Below are 19584 nucleotides of genomic sequence, written 5' to 3'. Positions count from 1 at the left end.
ATTCAAAGGCCAATGGGATTCTTGAAATGTTTCTGGTAGGAGTCCAAGGGCGGTTCTGCATAGGGTCAGCAGAAGGGGTGCAGGAAAGAAGCCCAGCATACAGTCTGCAAGAAAGTTTGAAATCATCTTCCCGTATCAGCAAGGGCAAACAATAGGTTGTTATCCATTGAGTCCATCGGTAACTTCACTTTGGTTCCATCATCAATAGAGGTCCATTGTATTTTTTTCAATCTCTATGTAGATTCACATGTTTCACACTGCAACGGTAGAGAACGTTCACACACTGGACATGGGAACACCTTCTCATTCACATACTCAGGCTGGAGCATAATAGTCTTTTGTCTATAGGTTTGTCATGGGCTCGTCGTCAGGGTTCTTTTCCAGTCTATTTATCTATTACTGTTACAAGAAATATATCTATTCTAGACTAGCAATGCATGAAAATACCTGCTAGAAAGCAAGTCAGTAGAATACAGGAGCACAGTAAATTATTAAATGAAATACGGCCTTCAGAGTAAATGGTAACTTAAGGCATTACATCAATGTTGCACATTTAATATGCATGTGCACACTTAAACATATACAAATATAATTTCGTTAGTGCTTTTGGTTCACATTTCATTAGCATATGCTGAATACACAAATTACACAATATTAAGTATGTCTGAAAACTACGTAGAATGGAATAACCTTTGTAGTTTGACTTGTGCTAGAATCCTACGCATATAAGGATCATTTAGAACTAATAACGAGGTCTCTAGCAGTTACACAGACAATATAGCACATGTTTAGGAATCACAAGAAATATTTCAGCAAGGAAGTTAATTGGATGATGTAAAGTAAACTACACATCACTAATGTTCATCTATGCATCATAGCACACATTATAATCCATGAATCCTTTAGTTGCAATGAAGCTAATATAAGTTGTTATTACACGCTAATCACTTTATTAATCAATATCAAAGGAGTATTTCTAATTAATTTATATTTAATGCATTTCCTAGTTAGTGAAGTCGGTTCCTAGGTTAAACATCAGATGTATTTCTTTCAAAATTAGTAAACACACTGTATCAGGAACTGTGAGTTTTACTGTAAAGATTCTCTACTACAACAGTGTCAGACGAAAAGTGTGCATGAATCATTATGACACGTAAGACTTGCGCAAAGTTCACGTTAATTTTGTGTGTCAGGTGTCATTTACGTTTAGGTTTTAGTGATGTATAAAGAGAGGGCAACTTTGTGCTGCACCTGCACCTTGAAGATATATATATTACCTACTGGCGGTCGCCAGTAGGTATATATAGTTAGGACCTAGCTACCATAGGAAATCTGCAACATTCTATTGGGAATAACTTTGGCGCCGGTTGAGGAATTTGCGTGTACTTTTCCAAAATTTAGGCCAGCTCCGCTCCGCTCCTTCCCTGAAAGTGTCGGGGGGATTCGTCAAGCGGGGGCCGAGAAAAAAGGGGGGTCCCAAAACGTGTTTTCCCCATGTTAATTTCCATAGGACGATTAGACACGGTTACAGCCTGAACGGCTGAACGGAATTACACCAAACTTGGCAAAATGGTAGGGACTGGTACGCAGAAGTGCCTTTTGTTTAAATGGTGTAAATCCCTCCAGTAGTTCCTGAGAAAATCAAAAGGAAAAACATATATATATCTGGGCGGAACCTAACCACACATCTCATCGTGAGATCTGTTTGGCTGTCAGCACTTCATCCAAGAAGTGTTGGCAGCCATCTTGGAACCAATATACATGATAGCACCTCATTAAAAAGCAGTGCAGTTAATAGAAGGTTTTAAGACTTTAGGTACATTATAAATCATTTGTTGATGGTACCATACTGGTTTTAGGAATTGTGGTGTGTTCTAGGGTGATTTTACCATGTGAAAAAGCCTTCTGCTGGGATATCATGAATCATGTTTGAAAGAAAACTATTATCTCATGCTTTTCCCCACAGTGGTTTGGAAGGGGATCTATAAGCTAAGCTGAAAGCATATTTTCTGTAAATTCACATTATCTTTCTTTCATGTGAGAATGAAGTCTGACATTCTCAGTAAAACATGTACATCCAACAAGGACAGAGACTGTCAGTTGATTCCATTGTGTTCTACTGCAGCCTCCTAGAGTGTTCTAAAGAACAACTAGAGCGCTAACAGTCCTACTTATTACAAAGGTATGGCACACCTGAAACCATCTTGATTGGAATAAAGTGGTAACTCTTAAAACATTTAATTTAAAAAGGAACAAAATGAGGGGGTATGTTTTGCCATAGAAAGTATGATTAGTGCTGCAGAAAGAAAAATTAGGGCACATTTTGAGTGACTTCTCAAATCCTCTTCTATTTCATTAAACCATTCTGACATGCAGTCTCCCAAGATGGCCACCAGAGACAAAAGAGCCCAAATGTAGGCCAAATATCACCCAGGTGTAGCCCAAGTATAGCCCAATGACAGAATGTCCCAGAGTGTTCTAAAGAACAACTAGAGCGCTAACAGTCTTACTTATGACAAAAGTATGGCACATCAGAAGCCATCTTGATTGGAATGAAGAGGTAAGTCTGAAAACATTTAATTTAAAAAGGAACAAAATGAGGGGGTTAATTTTGCCATAGAAAGTATGATTAGTGCTTCAGAAAGAAAAATTAGGGCACATTTTGAGCGACTTCTCAAATCCTCTTCTATTTCATTAAAAAAATTCTGACATGCCGACTGAAACATGCACTTTGAATACCAGCAGCAGACTTCCCTGGTGAGCAGTAGCTTTACTACAGTGATCTAATGAGCAACTAGAGTGCTAACATTCAGAATTTATGGCAAATGTGTGACACATCTGAATGCCTTCTTGATGGAACCAAAGTAAACAAGCATTAAAAATGCAATAGATCTCGCCCTCGTTTAAGTTAAAGCCATTCTGTTTGTAATTAGGTGGCTTTTTAGCTTTGCTTTTATTAGTGTTTTTCAAACTTTCATGTAAATAACATGCATATGTATGCATATATGTATATGTATGCATGCATTTATATTTGTATTTATATAGATATGCAGATTATATATGTTTATATATGTATGTATATATATATACACATACATATATATAAATACATATGCATATATATATATGTGTATATGTGTGCGTGTAGAGAGAGGTAGAGAGGTAGAGGTAGAGAGGTAGAGACTAGTAGAGAGAGGTAGAGAGATAGAGAGTAGGGAGTGAGTAGAGTGAGTGAGTAGAGTAATAGAGAGTAGAGAGTGAGTAGTAGAGAGTAGTATAGAGCAGTAGAGAGAGTAGCAGAGAGTGAGTAGTGGAGAGTAGTAGAGTGAGTAGTGGAGAGTAGTAGAGAGTGAGTAGTAGAGAGTGAGTAGTAGAGAGCAGTAGAGTGTGAGTAGCAGAGAGTGAAAATAGTAGAGAGTAGTAGAGAGTGAGTAGTAGAGTGAGTAGTAGAGAGTAGTACAGAGAGAGTAGTAGAGAGTGAGTAGTAGTGAGTAGTAGAGAGTGAGTAGTAGAGTGAGTAGTAGAGAGTGAGTAGTAGAGAGAGAGTAGTAGAGAGAGAGTAGTAGAGAGAGAGTAGTAGAGAGTAGAGAGTTGTAGAGAGTGAGTAGTAGAAAGTAGTAGATAGTGAGTAGTAGGGAGTGAGTAGTAGTGAGAGATTAGTAGAGAGTAGTAGAGTAGTAGAGAATGAGTAGTAGAGAGTGAGTATTAGAGATTAGTGGAGTAGTAGAGAGTGAGTAGGAGAGAGTAGTGGAGAATATTCCAAAGTTTGGCACAGCACCACTTGCACAACAAGTCCAATCAAATCATATCACTTAGAGTCCTTATTGAAGCGCTGAATCTTGGTGTATATTCAAATGCTTTTATTTTCCTTAAGTTTATGTAACACAGCCAGCCAACGCGTTTCGTTCTGTACAACAGAACTTCTTCAGGGCGTTCTTATTTCCTTCAAGTTATGTTGGTATCCTGTTGTCATATAACTAGATATTTCTTCCAAATGTTAGACGAGACATAAGTACATTCTTATTCAAAGTGACTAGGTATCAATTTTACCCACACAATTCGGGCGGACTTGAATAATTTATAGCATCCTTAAAGTCAGTCTTTCAAAAATTCCAAAGTATAGGACATGATAATCCAAATCCAAATGTTTCTCAAGAAAAGTCATTTTCAATCTTTCGGAATATCGCAATTTACAAAAAAAAAAAAAAATTGGGGGCTTGGGGGGTCCTTGTGGGACCCCCTGAGCAGGCCTAGGGGGTCAGGGTGCTTCTACCCTGCTCCCCTTGCGTGTTTTGCACCTTTGTTTCACTGCTTTGTGCCTTCGTTCTACCGAGGCATAAGATTGCTGCCAACACTTCCTGGTTTGGAGTGTTGACAGACAGTGGCAGCCAATGAGCATGCCTTCCCGAGAAATCTGCATGCTCATTGGCTGTCAACACTTCTAACCAGGTAGTATTGGCATCCATCTTGTGCTCGATAGACAAGGGCAAAAGAAAGCAAAAAAACAAACGTGAAGAACACAAAAAGGGGGCAGGGTAGATACACCCTGACACCCTAGGCCTGCCTAGGTGGTCCCACAGGACCCCCCAGGCCCCTGGTCTGTTTTTTAAAAAATTACCCCACGGGGGACCAAATCGCGGGAGCATAGTGATAAAGAAGTGTGGGGGGTCCAGAATCCCCCCCACACTTCCCCGGGGACTACCGCCCCCGGAGCAAAGCAACGCAGCCCCTTGGCGCACATTGGAGGCTCCTGGTGGGCTAGTTGGCCCCCAGGGACTCCCAGTATGTTAGGGGAATTAGTTCCTACTCTGCAAACACACCAGGGGTTGCGCTGCAGAGAGGTGTAAAAAAGAGTGTGGCCTCATTACACCTCTCTGCAATGCAGCCCCTGGCGCATACTGCAGGTTCCAGGTGGGCTAGTTGGCCCCCAGGGACCCCCAGTATGCAAGGGGAATTAGTTCCCCCTCTGCCAACACGCCCAGGGGCTGCGTTGCTGAGGGGTGTAAAAAAGGGTGTGGCCTCATTACACCTCTCTGCAATGCAGCATCCTGGCTTATACTGGAGGCTCCTGGTGGGCTAGTTGCCCCCCATGGACCCCCAGTATGCAAGGGGAATTAGTTCCCCTCTGCAAACGCGCCAGGGGTTGCGCTGCAGAGTGTTGTAAAAAGGGGGCATGCCCTCTGAACACCTGCCTGCAAAAATGTAGTAAATTAGTATAAAAAAAGCCAAATTAATACATTTAAAAATTGTCATTTAAAAAACAGTCGAAATTCAATGAAATAACCATGGGTTTCAGGCCTTATATAGTTAGGAATTAGCATTTAAAAAACCTTGCACATTCAATTAAAAAACCATAGGTTTCAGGCCTTACATAGTTAGGAAATAGCATTTAAAAAACCTTGCAAATTCACTGAAAAAACCATAGGTTCCAGGCCTTATATAGTTAAGAATTAGCATTTAAAAAACCTTGCAAATTGACTGAAAAAAACATAGGTTTCAGGCCTCATATAGTTAGGAATTAGCTTTTAAAAAACCTTTCAAATTCACGCAACAAACTATAAGTTTTAGGGGTGTTATAGTTAGCTGGACATTTCACTCATACAAAACCATTGAAAGTGCTCCTATATTGTTAGTTGTACTAACTATATTTCGCGCACCTGCAATCCACTGCTGATGATGTCACACATTACATCATTCATGACATGGTCAGTGACATCACTGGTGACTTCTCAAATGACATCACTGATGACATCATCCAAGTGACAATCACATACACCTTTTCATACACTAGTAAAATCTTTCATCACTCTTTGTAAAATACAGAGTATCATATTTGAATCCATTGACACAGCAATACAAGTATTTAAAAACCCACACATTGATTCCTAGATGTATACACACATCTAATCACTTACCTGTAGATTCAATCATACATGCTGTCAATGAAAAATAGAACACTATCAAAAATACATATACACCTATATCGACATTACACACCAGCACACAACCTATTCACATATGAAGTTATCCTACTCACTTATGCAAACAATGGATCATACTTACATACTTAGTTAGCTACACACTTATACAAACACCACTTCATCTATTCATTTAGATAGTAAGTCATATTTAGTATATTATAAAATCATTATTACAAGTATACAGTTATCCATACAGTCACTCACACAATCATTGAGTCTTATGTATACTTATTTATATACAACAACTGACACATACACTGCTTTTTATTTTTCTATTTTGTTGGACATGTACCATTGAGAAATATATTTGCTCATCACCACACCCATAAAGATATTCACTCACCCAAACAACTGTTAAAACATGTAGTTTTAACTTCATATATCTACTGAATCAAATATTCACACATCTTTGGGCAGTCACACACCCTCCACCGAACCACACACACATTCACTCTCCCATACAAATACTCAATTAACTAATCAATAACTAATATAGACTTTCACATACCTAGTAACCAACTGGAGAACCAGTTTACACAACAACTGACAAAGTGATACAGATATTCACACAGTTTAGTCACTATCCACTATATTTAGTGAGACACTATACATTGTGAAAGTCCTCCATCCAAATATTTATTTGTATATATCCTCTCATACTTCAATGCAAATTGCTATATATATAATGCATATTTAAATAACGAAGCAAACCACATTCACTGGATGATGTCATCAGTGATGTCATCATTGATGTCATTTGAGATGTCATCAGTGATGTCACTGACCATGTCATGAATGATGTAATATGTGACATCATCAGCAGTGGATTGCAGGTGCGCGAAATATAGTTAGCACGACTAACTATATAGGAGCAATTTCAATGGTTTTGTATGAGTGAAGCAGTGGATTGCAGGTGCGCGAAATATAGTTAGCACGACTAACTATATAGGAGCAATTTCAATGGTTTTGTATGAGTGAAATGTCCAGCTAACTATAACACCCCTAAAACTTATAGTTTTCTGAATGAATTTCAAAGGTTTTTTAAAAGCTAATTTCTAACTATATAAGGCCTGAAACCTATGGTTTTTTCAGTGAATATATATATATATATATATATATATATATATATATATATATATATATATATATATATATATATATATATATATATATATATATATATATATATATATATATATATATATATATTGTCAAGGTATGTATATGTCGAGCCAGGGATCGAAAATGAAAGCATCCTTACCTGAATATATTTCGGGCCTCAGTATTCTTGTCATAATATTCTGTGACCTTGACATTCCCTCCTTGATACTTCGAAACTACACAATTTAATAAAGATAAGTTTATTCACAACACATGATTAAATAAAACAAAACATTTTTTCTCAGCTGAACTAGTTCATGATAGGTAGAGACTTTGAGTAGAAAAAACAATCTATGGAATTGAAAGAAAACTAACATACCATGCTGCCCTATATTTTGGTACAACTATTGTCAAGGAATTTGAATAACAAACACAATTCTATGACCATTATTAACTTTTTTCCTTCCACCAATTCTTGCTTATTTTGCCAGGCTCAAGAGATCTGTGCTGTACTATAGTTGGTCGATGCCACTGAAATGTACTTCGGTTTTGTAACTGACTAATATAAACAGACCTGCTATGGATTTTTAATATATTCTTGTTCTATGCTGTAAAAGCTAATGAATGTTTACATTTTATAAAAAATTTTCTCATCTCTAGATTAAGAGCTGCTGCCCCAAATAACATTTTTAAAATAATATTCAGGGTTTTACCATATAAAGTGATTGCATTGCTAACATTTATGAGTTTTATCTTTTGAATGAATTTGTGAAATGTAATTCATTTTGCCCGGTTATACTTAGACATTGTAAGTAAATGGTGCCCATGTCCAATAAATGTGCCTGGATAAAGAATCTGGTCTACTATAACACCATAACTCCTCCATGGTTTTATAATTCAGCATAATTATAATAATTTGTAATCCAATAATATATCATAACTTTTTATGCATATTGCAGTCACTAACTGGGTAAAATAAATCTTAAAATCAATCTTCAGTTCGGGAAACCCAGTTGAGTACTATTTCACAGGTATAATGCAGCTTAAATCTCATCTTCTGTCGTTTATTTAGCATCCACTGAAGAAAAGTGTGGAATACAGAAGAATGCACCGAGAGGATGTTTTGGAAGGGTCGTGGGTGGCTGTGTTTCAAATCCATTCTCATGGCCCTGGCAAATTAGTCTCCGAACGAGGTAAACAACAGAGGATCACATTGTTGACTCATTTTTAAGATTAATTAAAAAAGATCATATATTCTGCACAATTCGAATTGAAGTGCTCACAAACTTCATGCCCCTGCCCGGTCAACGCACACACCCTTTTCATTCTTCTGACACCTCCAACCCTCTTCGCTCTCATCAAACAAACAAAGACACTGAATAAGTTATGAAGGCCTGCGATTAATATTGAGTAACACATTTCTGCCCACTACCATGTTGTCAACTTAAGTGGATTGCCAATTAACTCCACATCAGCAAGACACAGGGATGGACTGGTCATTCTACAATTTTCCTTAACACCTTCGCTGCGGCGCCTATTCCGCCGCAGCGCTAAGGGAGCGGGGGGCCGCGCGGCGCGCCCATGCTGGTGATGGAACCGCTCCGTCACCAGCCTCGGTTGAGCTGTGCTCATGACCGAGCGGTTCTGTCATGGCCCCGCCTGCTCAATAGAACACGCCGCGCAGGCGCGAAATCAGCGCCGCGCAGGCGCGAAATCAGCGCCGCGCAGGCGCGAAATCAGCGCCGCGCAGGCGCGTCGGGCGGGCCATGACGGAACCGCTCAGTCATCAGTACAGCGCTACCGCGGCTGAGGACGGAGTGGTTCCGTCATCAGCACGGAAGTGGTTAAAGGTTGGATGTTTGATGCAAATGCAAGGACAGGGGTCTTCAGTTTCCTGCCGACTTCCATCCCAGTATTTTCAGCCAATCACAGAGGGTTGCAAATTGCAACTTACATACTTAATATTATCATTAGAAAAGCTATTTTGAGACATCCGGCCAAAGCACAATTTGCGATGCGACCAATCAATACACATATTGCATCACAAATTGCATTCCCATTTGCAAAGTAGTTGGCGTGGAAATTGCACATCCCTGGTTTGCAAATGGGAATAGTGCATCAGACTCCTTGCCCATTATCGCACTCTAATACTGGTCCTAAGCTGAAGCCTAACCATTGACATCAGAATTGAACATGGCAATGATGTAGCCCTTTCAAGAGTTCTAAGCCTAACTTTTACCATTGCACTATTTCAACACTAAGATCTATCCCGAATCTTCAACTTAACCCTAACTCTAACCCACATCATAATCAAACTGTAAAACAAGGGATTCTGCAATTCCTATAAAAGCTTGTCTTTAATGTGCTTATTACAGTTAAGTTGTGTCTTCTCTAGTCCCTTGTAATAATGAAATGGCATAGTTGCTCAACTGCAATAACTACTGTTTGGAGCTGTCGACACCCAACCATGCTTCTATGGTCTCATTCTAGTCGCTGCCTCCTACAGTTTGGTCTCGTTTGAACATACTAGCCAGACTGGTGTTTTTTCCACTCTGATCCTGGCAGGTACCAGGATTCTGCTAAAGTACCTTTGGATTTTCTATCCCCCTTCAATGCACTTTTGCACATTTTATAAATCACAAAACTTTCCAAACATATACCTGGAAAACTGACCTACTTGCAGCTCTTTATACTATGCGGAAAATTGTGCAACTTTTCCTATGGAGAAGCATTTCGTAAGCGAGGAAATATGCACAGTAGAATTCTGCAGTATAGAAAGCAGTGATACTGTGTATTTGTGCATTTGTTTCTCCAAGGGAATAACATTATTCATTCTGGAGAAATCCACACCACTGCCCTCTGTCTCTGCATGAAGTTTCCACCCCAAAAAGCGTTTTACTCCTGACCTTGACTGGTGTACATCATTAACCATTTCCAGGGTGACAAGGGGTTAGTGAACAGTCGGTGACATCAATGAAATATTTTCATACTTTCACAATGTGTAAAATGTAACATAATGGTGCATTTTTCAGCACAATGGGCTACATGTATCAAAGTTCAATTTTGCATTCCCTAAATAGCGAATTTTAGGTAATCGCTCTTTAGGGAATGCAAAATGATATTTAAGAAAATAGCGATTCCCTAATAGCAATTCCTACAGAGTCGCAATTCCAATTGGGGAAATGCTATTAGGCTAATCAATTTTTTCCCGTGGGCCCAAGGACCCATAGGAGCAAATGGTTCTACATTACCTAATTTGCGGTTACCTAATTGGTAATCACAAATTGGGAAATGCAAAACCAAGGGTGCCCAGGGGCTAAGCCCCCCAAGTACCCCCAAAATAAAATGTGCACATGTGAAGCACACACATGCCCTAGGGAAATATGTGCGCCACATGGCACTTTGAAAAAGGCATTTTTTGTGCATTTTCAAAAATTGCACATGGTGACCATCGACTTGGAGTTGATGGCTATAGTATTTCCTAAATGCCCAGTTTGTATTTAGCAAATGCTTGGTACATGTGCTTAGGGAATCGCAAATTGCAATTCCCTATTTGGAGTCGCAATTTTACATAATAGCAAAAAATTGCAGTTACCTAAAATGCACTGTAAAAGCCTTTCATACATCTTGAAAGGCTATTTTGCATGCACAAGTGGTCAAATTTAGTGATTTGCACCTTTTGCGATTGCAAAACAGATTGATACATGTAGCCACAAGATACTTTAAAAAATGCCCAACGTGTCATAGGTAATATCGGCAGTTCAAAGTATGTATTTTCACATGGCCAATCATCGGGTATGCCTACTGACAGGAGTGTTGTGTAATATTTCATTTTGCAGTGAAGTGAAAAAGAGTTTGTCCACATCAGATCTCCTGAGCCTCATCCTCCTTCCTAGCATTGCAGTTCTCAGCCACAGTTTCCCTTTTGTTCACTTCCTGCCTCTCTCCCCCAGCTGCGGCTAGTGTCGCATGTGATGTCAACCTTCTTTTTCCATTCCCATACAACTGACTAAGCGTGAACAAAGACACAAGAATGACATGCTGCTGTGGTATTTAGAGACTAAGGCTATACTAAGTAAATTATGATGATTTAAAAGTATATTGATGGAGTTTGTTGTATCAAGCACAAAGTAAACACATTTTATTGGGTATATTTCTGCCATAAAATCTAAATATTTGCAACACATATAATATAGAGAGTGTATTTGAAATTAATCGTGGGTACACATGGTTCTGCATTCATTATTTTTGCTCACAATTCCTGCTAGGGCATTTTCTTTCGCAATACTTTCAATGCTATCTACAACACAAAAAAGAGGGTATGATATAAATTGGCTAAGGTAGAACATTATCCTAACTTGAAGTGCTTTGAGAATACCCTGGTAGCTTCACAAAATCCCTAATTAAATAAATGAATAAATTATCTCCCAAATTCTTCATCCCCATCTGTGGAAGCTGACTAGCATCTGCACTAACCGAGGGGGTGAGAGTGCCACTCATTGTGTGAGACTTTCAACGATTCAGTCATTAAGATGGTTGATTTGAAAAATAATGTAGTTCGTAATTCTGCATGTGCATTTTTGGTTTGAGTGCGTATTGGTATGTTCTTAAAGCATTTCATATAGATGAGCTGATGATTAGGGGCCCGATTCACAGAACTAACTTAAGACAAAATCCTAAACTTAATACTTTTGGTATTCACAGAATGCACTTACTACTTTTGATATTCACAGAATGGATTTATGACTACTAACTTTACATCTGCACTCGGGCTGGAGATTCTGGCCCGGTGGCAGAAATTCCGGCCCGGAGGCATAGATTCCGGCCTGTAGGTGGGACTTCCGGCCCGTAGGTGGGACTTCCGGCCCAGAGGTGGGACTTCCAGCCATGCCTAAATCTCCACCACCGGCCGCAATCTCCACCTCCGGGCCAGAGGTTCCACCTCTGACCCGGAAGTCCCACCTACGGGCCGGAATCTCCGCCTCCGGGCAGGAATCTCCGGCCCGAGTGTGGACGTAAAGTTAGTACTCGTAAATCCATTCTGTGAATACCAAAAGTAGTAAGTGCATTCTGTGAATACCAAAAGTAGTAAGATTAGGATGTTGTCTTAAGTTAATTCTGTGAATCGGGCCTGCAGTTTCTTGGTATGCTCATAATTTTTCAGCCCTTATTATGAATTACTACTTGGAAAATGATGCCTTATTGTTTATATATTGTATGCACTTACATTTGATCTCTTTTCAAGTGTGATTGTATTAATTAGCAAAATGTTCCCAAATTATAATTTATATGATTTAAAGTATTAATGTGTCTGTCAAATAATGTGTGTAATGTTATAAAGAGGGCTTAGTGATGAGGGAGTTCAAGTTAACATATTATGTTAACTGGTCTGTTTCCTTCATTTCAAGGGTTTGTGTTTATTGACACTACTGAAATCCCCCCAACCTTAACTCAACTTTACTAAAAGATTTTCACCCCAGAAAGTAGTATTCAATGATAAAAAATAGCTATACAAATTTCGCCTCAATAAAGATATTTTGGAATTCCTCAAATAATCCTATCAATTTTGGTGACACGTGTGAAGTAAGTCACGACTCAAGAAAACATTTGACTCTTTCAACACCATTGAGATCAGTATGTAACAGTCTTATAGGACATGATATGATGTACTGACTATTTAGTGACATTTAACTTATGAAATACCCCCCCCCCCCACCCCCGCAGACTTCTCTCATGAATGCTGTTTTGAGCTCCAATGTAAAGAGAGTCTTCTACAAGGTCAATTCCATATGCTAAACAAAGAGATTAACATAAGTCCTCTAAACATGTCCTACATTAGTAAAAACATATAGTACATTAGTCTCTATTTCCACATGCAAGAATAGCTAAAATTATCTTATTTCAATTTTATAGCTATAACATTATATATGATTTATATTACTGTTTTGTTTTTACTGAGATGGCTTTATTTGTCATTTGAGCATTTGCATTGCTGCACTGAACTGAGATGATGATAAATGTTATATACACTACATAGAACTTAAGCATTAAATCAAATAAGACAATTACAAGAGGGTTGTTGCTCATGCATATGTTTTCTTAGAAAATCCTCTAGCCTGCCAACATTATAGTAGCGTTTATGGATTGGATCTAAGCCATTGGAGGAAAAAAGCTTGCTACCATGCTTAAAAGCATGCCTTCTGTTATATTACCAGCAAGCATGTCAACTTCGGAACTCCCACAATCACATCACTCACTTGCAGCGCAGGTATGTCTGTTCAGCATTATACTCGAACTATTCAGGTATGGTAACAGGCAACGTAGAATTCAAAGAATTTTAAATCGTAGTTTCCATCCCTGTGCCTCAGGTAAGTTGAGCAACTATGATAATTTTTAAGGAAAAATGTTTTCTCGTTGTATCTACTAGTGCCTGTTTTCTAATCACATTTAACGCTAGCCCCTTTACACATAAAGTTGTCATACTTGTAAAACTGTCAACAACAAATGGATTTCAGATATTTGCAAGAGGAGGCCAGTTGATTTAAAGATAGACAAATTAGTTCTCAAATGAAGTTAAAGAATAGCAGCTGTTTTAAATATATTGAAATATTTTAAACATGTTTCTGTTTTACAGTTTCAACCTGCATTTTTGCGGAGGCACTCTGGTGTCAGATCAGTGGGTGATTACCGCAACACACTGCTTGCAGCGGTAAGCTTAAAGATTATTTTAAACTAATATTGTAGTTAAAATATCACAAACTACGGTTCATCCTGAAATGGAGATTTCTAGCTGTTTCTCAGGAGGTACCCGCAGGGGATGAGGGCACCTGAAAGAAGAACTAAAAAGAGTAACAAAGTCTGGAGAGCATACTGCAAATTTAGATATACAAAAGCGAAGATACCATTCTCTGATCTTTCTCATTACATCAGCATCTACACATTCCACCCCCTCAAAATGACTTTATTTTCTAAATATTACTTTGTCTGTCACTATAAATTCCTCTACAATGAGGTTGATTTTCACTCACCATCACCAAAATTCATTGAAATAAAGTTAATCCCAAGGTTTGCGGCCACAAAATCACTTTTATCTATGTTGCAATCAGCAGGAAACAGTTAGATGTGAGGTATTCTTTATTGCAGCACGTTAAACAGGTCCAACTCCTTCAGTTCACCAACTTCCAATGCCTCTGTACATTCTTGCACTGTTAGACCACAACCAGCAGAATGTAGAGCTTATTCAAAGGACAACATGGCTCATGCAGGAGCTCATGCCAGAGCATGTGCATAGAACATCTTATTAAAGAAACATGACCAAATATAATACAAGAGAATGCAACAATCTATCAAAAAATACTTTTTATAAGTCTGAAAAATCTTTTAAGGAGGCTTTGTCAAATCTGTCTGATTTGCAAATAAGAGGGAGTGTGTTAGGGATATCTCCCTCCCATTTACAATCTGAAGAATATTTTATCAGTGGTTTATCATCAACTTGCAAAACCTCAAAGGAGTTGTTATCTAATTTACAATGCTGAAGCTATCAAGATGGAATGGCTTCCCCTTTGGGAATTATGATAGCGGCAGTGGGGGGGGGGGGGGTGCACACAGTGCTCCAGAAAGCCATTGCCTTCTCTCCCCAATGTCTTCATGAACTGAACTATTTTTTTTAATCAGCAATGGTTCCATTAATGGACACGGACTGCTTTTAAGGAAAATAGTTTACCTTTTGGGAATGCAAGTGCAGGGACAAATGCCTTCAGTCCTTTGCAGACCTCCGTTATTGCATTTGCAGCCAATCACAGAGATTTGCAAACTGCAACCTGTAAAATGTATTTTCATTGCAGGATCGAACCCCAACTCACTGAACAAAGCCAACAGTTTTGCATGGTTCACCCTGTCAAAAGTGGATGTCAGGTCCATAAATGCAAGATGTAGAGATTCAGACCGAGCCACCGTACATTTGTTACTAATTATAGGAAGGTTGAAGCAATTGTCTGCAGTCCACCTCCCCGCCTTAAATCCATATTGAACATCACTCAAGATATTATTCCATTCTGCCAAGTCAAATACTCTATTTGAAATCACACTCCCCAGAACCTTGACCGTAGCGTCTAACAGTGAGATTAGCAGATAGCATTGTGGATTTTCTTTGTCCCCCTTCTTAAATATGAGGATGATCACAGCAGTAGACTAGGAGGGTAGCAACCCCTCCTGTGCTGCAGCATTCAAGACCTGCCTTAATAAAGGGGCCCAAACCTCAATATTAGCTTTAAACAAATCTGGTGGTATACTATCTGGGCCTGGGGCCTTGTTTCCGGATAAGGCAAGAATTCCTTGTTTGATTGTATCCAATGTGAAAACCACTTGGTTGCCAGTTTTAACAGATCCCCCAGGGGTTTTACAACCCACCCCACCCTCATGGTTTTAAGTACCCTCAAAATGAGCACCCCACTGTTGCTCTGTAATATCATGACATAAAAGCGAGCCAGGGCCCTCAGAAAAACAATGCCTATTTACTACACTCTGAAAAGGCAACTATCCCCCATTTTACAGGCTTGACGGAGCTCCTCCCAGGCTGACTCCTGTAAATTATGTCTACACTCCTTTTGAGGCAACTTGTAAGCCCACCTGCAATTTCTAATCAATTGGCCGTACCAGAGGGACTGCTTCAGAGCTACCTTCAAATGGCGCAAAGTCCCTATCAAAACATTTTGGAATTTGTGACTCCAGAGTGCTAGAAGTTGTAACCGTCAAATGTTTGCAAACCCCCCTAACTATGCCTTCATAAGTTTTCAATAGCCTCCGCGTCACTATGCAGACAAATATTAAGAACATGCAGGCAGGAAGAAAAAACAAAGGTTTGAAGAGGCTGAGGGTCCACTTGAGCCCAATTAAGCCTTCTCCCCTTATCCTTATCATAAGCTCATGAGGGCACTCCTTGACTGTGGTTTTGGCCCCAAAGCAATATCCAGGGTTAGGGATACTGGATTGTAGTCGCTGAAAGGGTTGAAAATGATGTTAAAATGTGAAATGAGTGAATATAGTGGTGCTGAGACAAATATAAAATCAATAAGCGAGCCCCTCCCTTTATAAGATGGACACATTGCGGGGTTAATGGAATTCACCAATTTCTCCATTGTAAAGACCAAGTTGTGAGTATTTAGGAGTTAATTTAACTCCCGCCCCTCCTGTGAGTGAACAAAATGTAAGTCTTCTTTCAACCAACTACTACCATTGAAGGCACCACCCTCTGGGGAAAGATTACATAGGTTGGCAAATAACATTGCCAGCAAGGAAGATTAGTGGCTGGTCATCACTCACTGCTGAGATAAAACTCAAGGCATGACCAAACGAGGGGTTCCGGAGAACTCAGATCCAGATCATCCTCCCTTGTTATTATAGACTTACTCCTCTGACCATATTAATGATGCTGAAGACAAGTAAATTTATTTTATTTCTGAGATTGTCTAGACAATTTGTTACTTTTTAAATGGTAATGCTTGTTCAACTGTCCTCCATCATATATTCTGATTTCCTGCTTCCCAATGCATCTTCTATATTACATATTTTGCTGTTTGTAAAGGAAGGTTTTTTATATCTTAATTTCTAAGTGTGATCATAAAATAACCCCCGCCACTGGTCATATGGGCCTTTGTACGTGGACAAGGAGAAGTATAAAGGAGCAACCATCTATTTAGGCACCTAGCAATAAAATGAATTTAAGACTTTTAGTACAGTCAATAAAGAGAACTTTTGAGACTTAAAGGGGTTTGCTTTTAATTCTTTAGTTGTTCATTATTTATTCAATAGGTATTGATCTTTAAGTATCAGCATTAAAAGTTAATATAATCCACTAATTGATATTTCAATATAAGGAAGAATACAATATTAGTCAAAATAACAGGTAATTTTGTAATAATGCAGCAAGTGTGTTCCATAAAGTACTTCCCTAATCTAAATTAAGTCAGAATGAAATTGAATAGGCTGTCAGCTGAGATACTCACTAAAGAGTTCCGCTGAGCGAATAAGTGCATAGGCAATATGCATTACACGTTAATTGAAGGAAAAATCAAGCTTGGAAGTATTCTCAGCTATAAATCAGCAGACATTTAATGTATACAGAAAATAGGCTACGTTATCTCCCATTGTGAGAGATATATTGTCAAGAAACTCAGACATAAGTCTCCACCAAATGCGAGTGAGAGAAGCCCTACTCTACTCTAGGAACATGCACTAATATAAATACACAACATGCTAGATGGTAACAACTGTCTTTTTCCCCATTCACAGCATCCAATAGAATTTTAGAAATATCTTGGGAATAGGTAAACTCCCCATTGTCTCACATCTGCACAATGGGCTATAGATGCTAGTCCTTGAAAAGATACATTGTTCACATTTTCTGATTCAGACAATTTTTCCATTGAATCATCCTTCCTGTTGTCTCTTCTTCCCCTAGGGAGAAAGTCACTATCAGTTGTCTAATACAAAACAAACGCCTATTCACTAACTAACAGAAAGCTTTCAGAAAATGAAAACATATGCAGCAAAAAGAGAAAAACATTTTGTGCAAAACAAAAGCTCAACGTGGAAAATGAGCTTTTCAATGTTAATGTGAAGCTTCTGTTAGTATATCATCAGAAAGTCAGCATTTTACTTCACTTGTAGGCTTATAACATTTAAGTATGATTATCTACTACAAAGTGTGCGTTTATTATATGCATGCTATTTAAATATAGACTTTAAATAAAAAATGCATTTTTGTTTACAACCTAAATTTCGCTACTCCAGTGTTAATCTTCCATACCCAATGAAAAAATAAAGGAGTGTTAAAAAAACACACTTACTTCTACTCTTAACAGGAGCAGTTTTAAGTTATTTTGCAGAATCAGAACCACCTGTAAAACGTTTGTGAATGCCTACAACCCTAGGAGTTTGTGGATTTCTACTGAATTGTGATGGCCACTTTTGACTGGCCCCCACCAAAACACCTATCCTGTGGTCCTAAAGTTAGGGTAGAGGATAATGCATCACAACATGTGGATGATCCACTGTTATCACTGCGCTTTGCACTATGAAAATTTCACATAAACAAAATATGGAATTTCAAATTGCAAATGTACTCATATATGCACAAAAATCTAAATCCTATTGGATATTATGGGATTTGTATTTCAGCGAACGGGATATCCGGCCCAGTTGTGATGGAGTAACCCGTCAGCTGATATCCATATAAGGCCCTATGTTACGAGGAGAAATAGCCAATGGTGATTAACTATAGAACATTAACACATTATAAAACAAAGAAAAAACATTGTTAATAACTAATTTTCCAGTAGACAAGATCAGGCACATTTAGGATGCCATGTCCAGAGGCAAATAATTCTCCAGTAGATGATTATAAAGTAAACTGAAATAATTTCAGGTCAGTCATTAGCAGCTGTTATAGACAAATGTAAACGATCAAGTAATCCTTAAAACATATATAGCAATGGACACAACCAGGGGCATGTGGGGATTACTTCATGAGCTAGAGTGGAAGACACACCACAATCAAAAAAGAAATCCAGAAATTCAGAAAAACGTTACCCCGTTGTTTGTGGAACTATTTTGTGGTTCTGTGAAGGGTACAGAGTGGTTTTCCCTGAACTTGCTAGACCAATAATACATTAAATCAGCTCCCATTCTTGATAATCATTGTTTAAAAAATGGTGACCCTGAAGATTTTCCCAATAGATTGTTTAAAGAAGTTTCCCTTTAAGACTCCTTTAATATCTACTGTTGCACGGTATATGGAAATAGTGTAACTGGCTGATTTTTTAAAAGAAGAAAATGGTATGCCTTTTTTGCTTTTGATGTGTTTGATAGAAACAGCAGGTTGGTAACCCAGTGGCAAGAAGTAAAAAGGTTCAAATTCTGAAATAAGTGTATCACCTGTGTGTGCTTGTTTAAGAATGTGGCAATAATACTATCCCTCCTGGCTGTAAATTCTGCTGTGACTTCCCTACATAATTAGTAAATTTGTGTCAATGAATTGGATGGCTTAGTTCGAACAGCTAACTTTTAAAGAGATAATGGCACTTAAAACACGTGTGGTTACTCCAAGAAAACACAACCAATTGATGGCCATTATTGAGTATTTTTGAGGCTGTAGGAATACTGCAGCTTTATGTATTAAGGGGCATATTATCAAGAACAACGTTAAAATTATCGCCCTGCCGCTAAAGCAGCGATCATGGGCTGTGAATTCCCATAGAAGCCCATGTTCACACCAAAACATGGGCTTCTATGGAAATTTACAAGGGCATATTATCAAGCCCATTATCGCTGCTTTAGCGGCGTTCTTGATAATATGCCCCTAAATTAGGCTAGGTTGTCGATTGTTAGGCTCATATATAGTGATAGTAAAAGTTTCTTCATTCCATAAAGTCATTAGACTACCAACATTTCCAAACATGTTCTCAGACCAATATGCTTGCTCAATACCCGATACTACCTACAC

At 38.6% G+C, this 19584-nt stretch overlaps 1 protein-coding gene across 1 annotated transcript in view; it reads left to right on the top strand.

Annotated features, from left to right (window-relative positions):
* The window catches only part of PLG (plasminogen), a 330074-nt gene that overhangs the window by 257104 nt on the left and 53386 nt on the right, over positions 1-19584 (top strand). The window contains exons 15-16 of the mRNA XM_086927242.1: positions 8155-8275; positions 13717-13791. Of these exons, the coding sequence (XP_086783368.1) occupies positions 8155-8275; positions 13717-13791 (196 nt within the window). The remainder of the gene's footprint in view (positions 1-8154; positions 8276-13716; positions 13792-19584) is intronic.

Source organism: Lissotriton vulgaris, chromosome 6 (assembly GCF_964263255.1).
Source record: "Lissotriton vulgaris chromosome 6, aLisVul1.2, whole genome shotgun sequence".
Classification (NCBI taxonomy): domain Eukaryota; kingdom Metazoa; phylum Chordata; class Amphibia; order Caudata; family Salamandridae; genus Lissotriton; species Lissotriton vulgaris.
Note: the sequence above shows the minus strand (reverse complement) of the source record. Positions and strands in the feature narration are given on the sequence as shown.